This window comes from Nematolebias whitei, chromosome 20, assembly GCF_014905685.2.
Source record: "Nematolebias whitei isolate Nwh7 chromosome 20, NemWhi1, whole genome shotgun sequence".
NCBI classification, from domain to species: Eukaryota; Metazoa; Chordata; class Actinopteri; order Cyprinodontiformes; family Rivulidae; genus Nematolebias; species Nematolebias whitei.
Window position 1 is genome coordinate 21,879,320 of NC_056517.1, and position 14,158 is coordinate 21,893,477.

Consider the following 14,158-nt stretch of genomic DNA (forward strand, 5'->3'; position numbering starts at 1 on the left):
GGCCGTTACAGACTCATGAATCTCTAACCAGAATAATCACTGTGAAAAAATTACATCGTGTTGCTGCTCATCTGTTTCATGTTGTTGCTGATCTGTTTCAATGTTGATGTGTTCATGCATGCTCATCTGCTTACACAGACTCATGTTTGTGCTGATGTTCGACATAATGTTTTTATGTTATTAGTGCTTAGTTTATATTTAGTGGATGTTTTTCTTAGTTCATATCTTAGATGTTATTACTGTTTTTCTTTTACATTTTATTGTTGGATGTAACTGGGACCCTGTGTACATAATTTCACTCCACCACATGTACCACACGAGGTGCAAATGACAATAAAGAAACTCTGACTCTGATACAGCAGTGTGACATGTATGGCGGAAAGTACGGTACCCATAAACAAGTTAGACATACTTTGGAATTTGAAAACAGATTTATTGAATTTGTATAAAAGTATTTAGAACGTCAGAGGTAGCAAAGAGCTCCTTCAGGTGGGGTTGGCTACCCTCAGGAGCACAACAGTACACAATAATATGGATCAACAGAGGAACAAAAGACGCATTTTATAAACTGCAGATTCGTGTGTTTCATCATTTTAAATAAATGCGTACTGTCGTTAATCAAAGAGAAGCGCACAGAAGGCAGAACGGCTCAGCGCTAGTTTCCTGTCAGAGAAATGTACAAAAAGACTTCAGTTACTTCCTCTACAGAAGCATGAAAACGTATCCAAACTGACAAAAAGGTCTTACAAACTTATTTTCATGAGTCAAACTAAGTATGTAAAACACCAATTTAAACAGGAACTCCTGGAGGAATAGGTTTTGCAACAGGAAGTACTTGTATATGAAAAAACAAACCATTTCCTTTCAGGTAGTGTTTGTGAAATAAGAGAAACTTGCACAAGTTAGTGAACTGAAAGTCTGAAGGTTCTGTTTCTTGACGTTTCACTCCCACGATATGGAGAGCAGTCGACAGCTCAGCTCCCACAGCTTCTGCGCCAGCTCGTCATTTTTCCCCGCAGCGGAGCAGTTGGCAGGAGCGCAGTCACTGAAAGAACCAAGAGTTCAGCATGTAACTGTTTCATGTGATAAAACCCAGTGCAGAAGTCATGACTCATTTGCTGCCCACCGTCCTGTTCACCTGTTTTGATTACCTGTAATAGCCACCGCTCTCTTTCTCCAGCGATGGTTCCACGGCACAGTAAATTGTAGTTTGAGCTCCTTGGACAGAGTTTTTGGTGAAAGGCTTGGCTATTTTTATGAAGAACCTCTCTGGGCTGCTCAGATGGCGCCACAAGTCTGTCTGCACGACTCCGGGATGGAGCGAGTACGTCGTCACGCCTGTGCCTGGACAAGAACACGTGACATGGTCAAGAATTAAGTCATATTTGGTTAAACTAACACACACATTTTCATATTTCTGTCTCTTTAAGCTACAGTTTTGACACCCAATATAATTTATGGCTTATTTTGTTATGCTAATCAAGATAACCCCTAGAAAATCTGTCGGAATCAAACTCAGCTTTTTCTAATGAGGAGCTCTTGACATAATTTGAAAGAGCAAACCTCAAACCATTTTGGGGTATTGGGATTTCCCATCTGGTCCTGAAAACAGCTTAGCTAGCACACGGATAAAAAAAAATTCAAGGTTTTCTTCTCGAAATGAAGGGCAGCACGGTGGCGCAACTGGTAGAGCTGCTGCCTCTCAGCGAGCAGGTCCTTGGTTCAAACCCCGGTCCAGGGGCCTTTCTGGGTGGAGTTTGCATGTTCTTTCCGTGCATGCGTGGGTTTTCTCCGGGTACTCTGGTTTCCTCCCACAGTCCAAAAACATGCATGTTAGGCTGATTGGTAACTCTAAATTGTCCCTAGGTGTGAATGAGAGAGTGAATGGTTGTTTGTCTCGTTTGTCTCTATGTGGCCCTGTGATGGACTTGCGACCCATCCAGGGTGTACCCCGCCCCTCGCACAGTGATTGCTGGACATGGACACCAGTGACCCCCGTGACCCGTGACAAAAGGTAAGACGTTGGTTACGTACTGTAACCCCAGATTCTATGAGTATAGGCGTAGCCCTTTAAGGCTGTCGCTGGTGGGTTTATCCCGTCATGCAAAGCATCGCACTGAAAAAATTAATCCACGCTCACCTGTTGTGTGGGCCCCACCCGGTCTGTATAAATTACGTTAAGAGCAGGTAATCGGCTCCCAAATAGCTTTTTTCCTTCAGCCATTTAGGAGCCAGTGAGGCTTGACGATTAAAGGGCTACGCCTATACTCATAGAATCTGGGGTTACAGTACGTAACCAATGTTCTATTTTGTATAGGCTTCGCCCTTTAAGGCTGTCGCTGATGGGTTAAGGGCAAAGCAGATGTAGTCTCTACCTCACTGGGTCCATTCGAACACCACAAGAAGCGCCCGCTTGCCCCCCCAAAAAACATCTTGTCACTCAGCTCTCCATGTGCATAAATACGCGTTGCGTAATTACGTGCACCATGCACAGACGCGCACTGCATGCGTTCCGAGTGCATGAACGCCCCGGAAAGGTTTTCAAAGGAAAAGAGGAGAGGCTGAAAAAGGCCGTGAACAGAGCAGATCCACGGCTCTTCAATATGAACATAATAATAATAAATTAACTGATTATTAATCAAATGAACTGATTGGTGACCACAGAACAAGAACAACAGTCATAACCTGTGACTGATAACATCTCACACTGTAATGCATGCAGTCAGATGTGAGTTTAAACGAGACTCCATGAAACAATAATATTGATTCTGTTAAGGCACCAAGGACAGAACGTGTCATGGAACAAGCCGACACATCACGTAAATAAAAGCGAATAAATGAACAGGGTGTTGACCACGCGGCCGCAGTGCAAATATCCTGCATTGACATATCATTACGCAAAGCAGTCGAAGATGTGATACCTCTGGTCGAGTGCGCCCTGAGGTTGTCAGGAGGCTCTAAATCTGATGCTCTGTAGGCTTCAGAAATGGCCTCACACAGCCAGTGTGACAGGCGCTGGGTGGATAACGGGCGACCTGCAGATGTGTCTCTATAGTGCAGGAATAAATGTTGAGTCTGACGCAGTGCTGCCGTGCGTGCTACGTAACAAGTCAACACACATTCTGATTTGTGGGGAGGAGGGAAAAATCCCTCCAACGAGATCGCTCTTGATTTAAATGAGCTTGTGATGTTTTTAGGCATAAACGCTGGGTTAGGCCTCAGATCAGCTGAGCTGCCATCAGCCTGAATTCTGAGACATGACGGAGCGACAGAGAGGGCAGATAAATCACTTACCCTCTTAGCGGATGTTAAAGCCAACAGCAGGGCTGTTTTAAAAGACAAGAATTTAATCTGAACCTGATCTAGTGGCTCAAATGGAGCTTTGATCAGGGCTCGCAGAACCAGCGTTAAATCTCACTGTGGAGAAAATGGGCGTGAAACAGGCCTGCGTCTCTGTACACCTTTTAAAAAACGTTTCATCAGCGGATGATTAAAAGCTGTTCTGTCCCCGAAACCTTCATGACAAGAAGAAATGGCTGCAGCATACGTTTTAAATCGTGCTGAACGCCAGATTTCTGTTCATCAGCTGCTGTAGAAAGAACAGCACACCACCTAGTGGACATAAGGTGGCCTCTACACCTTTCTCCGTACACCAGCACTGAAAAAACTATCCACTTTGATGTGTACAGCGCCGTGGTGGAGGCAGCACATGAATCCTGGATCATGCGCACTACATCTTGGGAGAAACCCATCCTCTCTAAACGGATCCGCTCAGCGGCCAGACCCAAAGGTGCTGGCCTATTTTTGGGTAACTCCTGATTGCTCCTCCCGCCTGGAGGAGAGCATCCTCCCTCCACGGCAGTTTCCACGGGCGCCCCGATAACAGGCGTCGTAGAATTGGGAACCATGGGGCGTTCACGTGCTCTGGAGCCACCAGGAGGGCTGTCAGTTCCTCCTCCTGAACTCTGTTCGGAAACCGTGATATCAGAGGGAGTGGGAGAAATTCGTAAAAAAGCATTTTGGGCCACGGGCTGTGAGCAAACGCATCCACCCCTAGTGGTCGTTCGTCTCGCGGGCTCAGTGAGAACCATAGTTGACAATGAGCGTTCTCTCGTGTTGCAAACAGGTCCATGGACGCTTTGCCAAATTTCTGCCATGTCTGAGCTAGGGCATTAACAGAGTACTCGAGTAATCTACACATCGATTGTTAGGACATCTATCGAGGTTAAAAATGTTACGTCGAGTATCCGTGGTGACGTCATATTATGTGACCACCGTATGACCGTAGGGGGCGGTGTTGCACTGTTGCAGGTCACACTGGGTCCAATCCACCGAACCAGAACCAGTTTCGGTTTAAGTTTCGTTTTTGACGTGCTGCATGTTTCTTCACGTTTGCAGTTTAATAATAATAACTAATAGTTTAGTTTTTCCTGTGACTTATTTGCAGTATGATAAATGGTAGGAGCATAATATACGCTCCCAATGTTTTGTTGGTCTTTTTTTGTAAATAATTACCTTTTTTGCGGTTTTATTTATTTATTTTTGTATCTAGAGATCTATGATGTCATCAAATACTCGAGTTCTACTCGGGTTTTATTATGTTAATGTCGAGTTTAAAAATGATATACTCGTTCAACCCCTAGTCTGAGCCAACAGCTCTGGATGGAGGGGTGGGGGGGTTTGGGGGGTGTAGGAGTGCAGCTTGATCAGATGGCGCACAGTCTCCAACACCTCCTCCGACTTCTTCGAGTTCTTGAGCATGGCCTTGAAGTTGGCTCTGAACAGCGCATGCGTCGTGATGGGGCCCTCCAACAAGTCCTTCTGCAGCTTCTCTGGCAGGGAGGGGAAGTGACGGAGCCAGGTGGACCTCTGAACCATTGTCATCCAGGCTGCGATGCGAGACAGACAGACTGCAGAAGAGGCGCACAGGTTCAGGATGACATCAGACACCTTGCAGAGGGAGTTCTTCGTCTCCTCAGGCAGGTCTGTTCCCTCCAGCCTCTTTGAAATGCTGTATGCTAGCAGCGCAACATTATTGTTCGCTGCGGCCGTCTGGAACGCACACTGGTGAGCTCGGTTGGAGAGCGACGTCACCGTCTGATCATGCTTCTCCGGAGGCACAGGACGCTGCTTGCCTCTGCCTCTCCTCCAGGGGGAGGTGGTCACAGAGGTGGCAGGAGGAGGCGAGGTCGGCATGGCGGGGACCTAGGCATCCTTCGCAGATGTCGTGCCGGTAAAAACTCAGTATGTAGCCGGTCTTGCAGGACGGACACAGGCGAATGACATTGGTGCTGGACATCGTCTAGTTGAAGCTTAGTGCTATACGCTTGCTGAAGAAAAATGGGAGCCAATTACCCGCTCTTAAGTAATTTATACGGACCGGGTGGAGCCCACAAAACAGGTGGGCGTGGACTAATTTTTTCAGTGCGATGCTTTGCATGACGGGATAAACCCACCAGCGACAGCCTTAAAGGGCGAAGCCTATACGAAATAGAACATGTATTCATCATATTTTGACCAAATCCAAATATTGCTAATTTTTGCACCAAAACACAAACAAAATAAAAAATGTGTGTACTGCATACGGCACATTCTACGCTTGTCAACAAACTACCGGTATTATACAGCAATCTAAAGCATTGGCCCAGACAAGCAAACACCTTCCATAACATCTGACCTTGATTTGGGACTTTGACCTTGGAGCTGGGTGTGATGAAAAGAATCAGAATCAGAATAAACTTTATCATCATTGCACCGAGATACAATGAGAACATGTACGTACAGTCGTCCAAAAGATGGGCGGAGTGCACAAAGCTGCTACTATAAATAGCGCAGCCCTCTTATTCTTATTAAGAATAATATTTTGCTTAGATGAGAAAAGCGAAGAAAACATGAGGAGAGACGGTATAAAAAAAGATCTCACGCCGTGTTCTAGACAGGGCACGATTTGAGGCATCAAAAAACCTACCACAGTAAAGCAACATAAATAGATGTTATACATGTACATATAGGCCGGTGAAGACATTGAATTTTTAAGGGAAAGTCGTAGCATAGTCCAGAGCCCCCCCTCTCAGCCATTGTCCAGATAAGAGGTGTCATTCATCATCAGCTCGGTTGAGGTTCTGTCACATGTCCACGACCTTGGGGAAGGGAGGGGTGAGGAGACAGACAAAGCGTCTTTGTTTTTTCAAAACATTCCAGGAGGGATTGAGATAAGTCCAACGTCAAGGCCACAGTTTGGGTCAGGCAGAACTCTTAAATTGTTGTTTCTGCCCTTTTAAAGTCTCGCTGGTATATATCCTCTGATGGAACTCCAAAACAGCTGAATTGATCCTTTACGCCATAAGTCGAGCTCACGGCTTCTCCAAGATTATTTCCACCATTCATGGGGGCTGCCAGAAAGTTCACAGTCCTGATAACAGCTGCTCCAGCTCCCTGCTGCAGCTCCCCAAATTCTGTCTGAGTGCTGTCGAGTTTTGACACATCCACACAAATTTATAGACAATCCAGAATTCACCGGCCAAACAGCAAAATAACCAGTTTGTCATCATGAATCCAATTTGTTTCTGTCGAGGTAAGAGGGTCCTCCTTATGCCCTGACTCCTGTCGGGAGAAGTTGATCAATTTTGTTGAGAGACCAGCTGATCCTTCGAATTGAGAGGTATGCAGAAAATAAAAGAAGCTCAAGGGTTCACAGGACAAAAGAGTGCAAGCAGGAAAGCATGGGGGGAGGGGGGGAGACCACGGAGACACGTCTGGTTTCACCAGAGGACAGAGAAAGAAAAAAAAAATGTGTATATGACACTCCATCTAGTGATGATGTATGTGTATTAAGTTTCATTAAATCGTCTTGAGTGGGTCAGAAGTTATGGGTGGGACAAGAAAAGGTTTACAGACGATGGAGATTATACCATATTATGCTGTCTTTGACAGGCGTTATAAAACATACAAAATACAAAAGCAATGCACGATAACCGTCTTATTTCACTACAATATCTTGTGACTTAATTCTCAGTTCTGAGGCAAGTTGCAGAAATGTGGTTAACAACGGACGTAAGCATGAATAAATGAACTTTGCATGTGACAATAAAGCAAAAAAGCGTACAATGAGCAGCATCCTCCTTTTTTAACTACTCTGTTTAAAGTGTCTAAAAATGAGGAAAATGGGGCATTTAAAGTTGTAACTAGAGAAACTGCATTTCCTCTGAAAATGCAGTGTGAATGTTTATTGCAGAACAACTTGCTGAAAAACAGCTGAAATTAGTTAAAAAAAAAACCCCCACACACAATCTGAAATGTAGCTGAAATGAAAGAACCTAAGGTAGCAGATGAAAGCAGAAAGAACACACATTTGCTGAATTAGGTTTAAAAAAGGCAGAAAAATTAGGTATTTAGCTAAAAAAAAAAGGCTGAAATTAGGAAGAAATAGCTGAAAAGTAGCTGAAACGGCAGAAAAAAGCTGAACTTACCAGAAGGAAGTAGAGAGAGCACAATTGCGGCCCATTAGGCTGAAAGAAGCAGAAATGTGTGCAAAAAGTGGAAGTTATCTGAAAAAAGCACAAGTTTCCCTCGAAACAGCTGAATCTTAGCTTAAGAAGCAGAACAAAGCTTAAATTGGCAGAAGGAAACAGAAAGAACACATATTTGCTCAATTAGGTTTAAATAGGCAGACATTAGCACAAAAATCAGGAATTTAACTAAAAATGCTGAAATTAGCAAAATAAAAAAGCTGAAAAGTAGCCAAAAGGCAGAAAGAAAATTAAATTGCCGGAAAGAAGTAGAGAGAGCACAGTTTTACCGAATTAGGTTGAAAAAAGTTTTAGTGAGTAGAAAAAAGGTGGAATTAATTAGCTGAAAAAGCCAAAATTAGCATAAAACAGCTAAATAGTAGCTGAAATAAGATGAAAGGAGCATAACAAGCTGAAATTAGCAAAAAATATTTAATTAGGCCATTAGCAGAAGAAATCAGAAAGAACACGTTTGCCCAATTAGGTTTAAAGAAGCAGACATGAACACAAAAAAAATTGAGATTATCTGAAAAAAGCTGAAATGAGCAAAAAAAATGCTGAAAAGTACTGGTAGCTAAAAAAGCAGAAAGAAGCTTAAATTACCAGAAGGAAGTGGAGAGAGCAAATTTTAGCTGAATTAAGCTAAAAAAAGTTTAAATGAGTACAAAAAATGTTGAATTAGCCAAAAAAAAGCTAAAATTAGCATAAAAACAACTAAATAGTAGCTTAAATAGCAGAAAAAGCTGAAACTTGCATAAATAAGCTGAAAAGAGCATAACAAGCTTAAATTAGCAGAAAGAAGAACAAAAAGAGGGGTAGTTAACAGAAATAATCTAAAAAGGATCACAAAACAGCTGAAAAACAGCTGAAATGAGCTGAAAGTAGCTGAAAAAAGTTTAATTTTGCACAAGTAAGCTGAAAGAAGCTGAACCAAAACAAAATGTGAAAGGAGCAGTAAAAGGTTGCAAACAGATCTAAAGATAAGAAGGACAGAAAATGAGCTCAATTCATTTTCTACTAGAAAAAGTGCCAGGAAATGCTAAATATTTAAAGAAGCTAAAGTTGCACCCACAATAATAGTCATAGTGCCCTTCTCCTGATTTGTTGAAATAACACAAAAACTGGAACAAGAATAATGCTGAAAAACATACAGAAGAAAAATGGATCACAATAGTGTGAATGCTCCAGAAACATTCACACTATTAAAAATCCACCATTTGTCTGATTTTTAGCTTGACCTGCCAATCTGACACTGCTATGTAAACATAGTAGCTAACTGCTAATTTGCGCTAATAGACACATCGCCGATGTATTTTACTGAAGGAAGAAGACACAACGTTAGGCATTTGAATTGGAACTGACAAGTCGGAGCTTTACAAAAGTTTGTCCAGTGATCGGAGCATCTTTAGAATACACACCTTCCAGCCTTTTAGCCAGGGAGCGGGTGAAGAGGATGTTTGCGAGTTTGCTCTGAGCGTAAGCTTTGTTCTTATTGTAACTCTTCTCACTGTTGATGTCCTCCAGATTGATGGACCCCCAGGAGTGAGCCATGGAAGACACGCTGATTATCCGGGCCGGGGCGGATCTTCTGATCAGGTCGATCAACAAATACGTCAACAGAAAATGACCTGGAAAAGAGAAGGTGGAAGTTCAGCTTTGGTGTTTCAAATGAATGTTTGAGAAATAATGTAACCAAAAACGCCTGTTTTTTTTTTTTTTATTTGTGTAAATTTAATTTAAAATGTCAAAAATTGCTATATTACCAGCTAGTCGAAGACTTTAGCTACTTTTATGTCACTGAACTTGCATGAAGCCTTTTTTATGATCAGAAGGGGGACAAATGAAGTTTTAATTTTTACTTAGCAGTTTTTTTTTCTGACCAGGTAAATTATGCAAAACTAAAACAATAATCTTAAATAATCACAAGTTATTTTATTTAAAAATCACCAGGGCTCATTATGAAATCAAACTTTAAACATTATCCAACAGTTAAATCTTATTTGATCAAAACAAAACAAAACAAAACAAAAAGATAATCCTTCTGATCAGCTGTGAAATAGACTAAACACCCAATTTAATCTGTATAGATTTGGAGATTAAAGCTAAAAAAAAAATAAGTTAGAAAACAGACAGAAAAACATTTATTTAAAGCAGTATTCTAGAAATCTGGCATGAAAAACTTTCTATGGTTTAATGATAAACTGCTCTTCTTATCGAACCAAAGGAGTCTTTGCCCTGTCAGCGATTAAGCTAGAATAATAAACATCAATCAGTATGTAAGCATAAAAAGGACTATTAATAATTAATCCTCACAAAGATACAGCAAGTAAACTGCAGTAACTTGAACTGAGCTAAAGAAAATGGGCGCTGCTGTCCAGATGTAGAACGAACAGAATGAAAAACTCATTCATCCCTGTAGCTATCAGGCTTCTCAACGAACAGTGATGATGATTTCTGGACTGTTATTTTAATGTCTTAATGTCTATGGATGTTTTGTTTGCCTACTGACTGAAACAAATTGCCCCTTGTGGATAACAACAATTCTTGACTTGAATCAACCATTTAAAATTAAAATTAGCCTATAAAGTTGATGTAATCACTGTTAATTATTGAATTGGACAGTAGATATTAGCTTTTGTGGCCAATATACAGAGTGTAGCACCAGGCTGATTCTATAATTTAGCACACATTATTAAACAGTACAATCAGCTATTGTCTCCAATGTATGTAATATTTACACAGTGTAAAATAATATATTTGATTATATTTAATTTTTCATTACACAAACCTGACCCATTGAGAAGATGATTAGCTAATATCAGAAGAGAGACGTTTCATCCTTCAAAGTATCATCGGGTATGCAGTGAACATTTCCTAAGTGTTGACTACAGAACAGGTAAATAATAAAAAATATACATTATTCCAATACCGTTACGCAATACGCTTTATATGTAATTTCTGAGTTGTATGTGTTATTGTCTGACTTCCGATCTAGTTTAGATCATTATAAACAATATATTTTCCTTATATGTCGTCTAGCTGTTTTACATGATTGTTGAATGAAATTAACAATAATGATCAATTATATTCATTTACTGTAAAAAAATATTACAAACAACTTGTGACAGTTGCTTTGTGAGCTGTTGCCTTCTTTGCAGTGGACGGGATGGCAACAAATGTCCAGTGCGCCTCCTAGTGGATCGTATATGTAACTGAGAGCTGACACACATGGCAAAACTCAATATTGGTCGGAGTTCCCTTTCTTGTAAACAATTTAGGTGTAAAATAAGAAAAAGAGCTGAAAATCACAACATTTCAAACCTCAAAGACAGCACAGCTTGATTGTATTTACCCATGTGATTAACACCAATCTGCATCTCGAAGCCATCGGCTGTTTTCCCGTACGGACAAACCATAACACCAGCATTGTTGATGAGGAGGTTGAGTTTAGGCTCATCTGCAGGAAAAAAAACAATAATAAATTTAAAACCCTCATAGTTTTTAGGTATCTTTTCAAAAACTGTTAACTAGGAAGCAAATTATTGTACTTGTGTTGATGGTTTCTGCAAACTCTCTGATAGACTTGCTGTCTGACAAATCAAGTTTCATGCAAACAACGTTGTCATTGCCGGAGCTTTCGATGATTTCTTTCACTGCCGCCTGCGCTTTCTCCATGTCCCGGCACGCTAGGATGACTTTAGCCCCTAAACACGGCGAGAGAGAAAAAACTGGAGTCTCAAAACAAGATTTTGTGTAAGCAGAAAGAGCAGTGTGCCACAAAAGGAACACAGCGCCATTTTCTGACAAGAACTGAAAACGACACAAAATAGAAATATATCATTCAATATACAAAGTATTGTAAAATTAGGTTGAATATTGCCACTAGCATTAGAGCTTTTATATATTCTGCAGCACTTTGCCACATGAAGCCCATAAAATTGTAACTTATTCCAATCTTTTTAAATTTTTATTAAAAACACAAAGCCAAGCATAGAAGAAATGTATAAAAATCAGTACACTGGCTCCCGGTTCACTTCTGAATTCATTTAAAAATTCTTCTGCATGTTTTTAAATCTCCGAACAGTTCCCTTCTTGTCTCAGTGATCTGCTGCAGCCATATGTCCCACAGCGCTCTCTGAGGTCAGCAGACCAGATACTTTTACTGGTTCCATACACTCGTTGTAAGCTCAGAGGTGACAGGGCTTTCTCTGTTGCAGGTCCAAAACTGTGGAATGACTTACCACTACATGTCTCTCACTGTTTTAAAGTCTCATTTAAAAACACGCTTTTGTTCCCTGGCTTTCGATCCAGTGTGAGTTGATTTTAACTTCACTGTGTTCTCTCCACTGGCTTCCTGTCCACTTCCGAATTGATTTTAAGATTTTATTGCTTGTTTTTAAAGTCTTAAAAAGTCTGGCCCCGTCATATTTATGTGATCTCATTAACATCTACATTCCAGTAAGAGCACTCCAGTCTACAAACCAGTTCCTCTTAGATGTCCCCAGAACCAAACTTAAATCCAGAGGTGATCGGGCTTTTGCGGTTGCTGCTCCAAAACTGTGGAACAGTTTACCTGAGAATTTAAAGAGCGCTCAGACTGTTGAGACTTTTAAATCTTTGCTCAAGACTCATCTGTATTCCTTAGCATTTCATCCACGCAGAGTCTGAGAACAAGTTGAGCTGATTTTATTGTTGTTATGTGTTGTTTTTTATTGTCAACTTATGTTTTTGAGTGGCACTAGATGCATTTTTACTCTTTTTTAAATTTTTTAATCTGTCTTAACTGTAAAGCACTTTGGTCAGCTTTTGTTGTTTTTATGTGCTATATAAATAAATTGACACTGACATTGTGTTTTTATTATTTTAGTCATTTAGTTTAAATTATCTTTACCTCTGTGAATTTTATGCATTTCATCCTGTGTCCTTTGTGTTGTTGTACAGCACTTTGGTTGCTGCTGTTTTTAAGAGCTTTATAAATAAAGTGGTATGGTATAAAAATCACTTATATTGTTTTTTCTGGGACAGAAACAAAGCCAAGTATTTAAAAGTATGCAAAACAACATATATTTACAAACAAACAAACAAACAAACAAACAGCAGTAGTTTCAGTGAGGTGTACCTCTCTTTGACAGGTCTATAGCTGTCTCTTTACCGATCCCCGTGTTGGCTCCTGTAATCACCGCAGTTTTCTCACAGAGTTTTACATCAGAGGACCAAGGAGCCCGGAAGAGATTTCTGTGAAAAATTGAGAAATCTCAGATGACTCAATCCAGCACATGATGGGTGTAAAATTATTTTAAAATAAATAAAATAAAACAAGTTAAAACAAGACACGACACTTTGTATATTGACTTGCCCGCGATGAGAAAAACTTTAACCAAGGCGATTTTAATTTTTAAATTTCTAGCGATTAAATTGGCTAAAAGTCCCTGAATTATAACAAATATCGCACTTCCCATTACCTTAAAGACTGCATTTTCCTTTAACGCTGCTGGCAGCTCGACTGTGATAAATCGTTGAAACCTGAAAAACTCGAGAAACTCAGATTAACAGCGTTGATAACAGAGGAGGGACGGTGTCGAGCTTTGACCGTGGGCTAATATTTTCATTCCAAGCGTGACAACATACTGGAAAGAGGCAAAGCGGAAGTGTTATGAACGAGTTTTCGCGAATGCCACATACGTAATCGGTTGTGAACGACGCTGATTGGTTCAAATGGGAGTGTCCCGCCTTTGTGTTTGGTGCGCTCGCTTTTTAATCCGGGTTACACTGGCGGAAAAGAGTTCCTACTTGCCACTGAATAAAATAAAATAAAATAAAATAAACACTTTATTGAATAAATAAACAAAAAGTAGTTTTTTTTAAATACATAGGTTACAATAAATAATGCATACTGTACATACAAAAAAAATTCTAAACATATTTTCATTCTAAAACATGTAAATAACTTATATGCATTGTGATGCAAGTAAACATTACAAAGCAAATAAAAATGGTAATATTCTGAAACTTTACAAGTGGAAATCAATTTTAAAAAGTTCAGACTTTTACTTTAAAAAATTAAAAGTAGTTTCTACATAATGTACTCATTCATGTAGTTAACTCAAACAAAGGTAGGCTACAAAGGTACAAAGTTCTTTATTTGCCATTTGTGCACAGACCAACTATCTAGGCACATTGGATTGTTGTGCAGAGCTCTCTCAATCAGTAAAAAAACCACTGAAACAACACTAAATAAATCAGCACTAAATAAATCAAATAAAAGTAAGAGAACAGTGGCTTATATCTACATTGTACAGAAAGTAGATAATATCTACACTTTCCCAAAACGCATATATGATTTCCTGATGCATTCTCAATAAACCAGGTAGAAAAATCCAAAAAAGTTCAATCTGGTCCTCTGGACATTCAAAATTACATTACATTACATATATGATTTATCAGTTATGGTCTCAGTAGAAGAGTTAATACAAATAAGTTGTTTTCAGGGAAGATAAACAAGGAGAAACAACATAAATGGGTGATTAAGCACAAGAACAGAACTGACAGTCAGTGGCAACAGGTTTATGAAGTAATTACTTCAAATAATCATATCATAAATCCATCCATCCATCCATCCATCCATCCATCCATCCATCCATCCATCCATC

At 40.1% G+C, this 14,158-nt stretch overlaps 1 protein-coding gene across 1 annotated transcript; it reads right to left on the reverse strand.

Moving 5' to 3' along the window:
* Window positions 1-928: 928 nt before the first annotated feature.
* On the reverse strand, window positions 929-12,984 carry rdh12l (retinol dehydrogenase 12, like). Its single transcript, XM_037694072.1, has 7 exons — window positions 12,971-12,984; window positions 12,628-12,743; window positions 11,057-11,212; window positions 10,861-10,965; window positions 8,927-9,136; window positions 1,152-1,344; window positions 929-1,045 (listed from the first exon to the last, which is right to left on the reverse strand). Exons 1-7 carry the CDS (start codon window positions 12,982-12,984, stop codon window positions 943-945), a joined length of 897 nt encoding a protein of 298 aa, XP_037550000.1. The 3' UTR covers window positions 929-942.
* Between the last annotated feature and the right edge of the window lie 1,174 nt (window positions 12,985-14,158).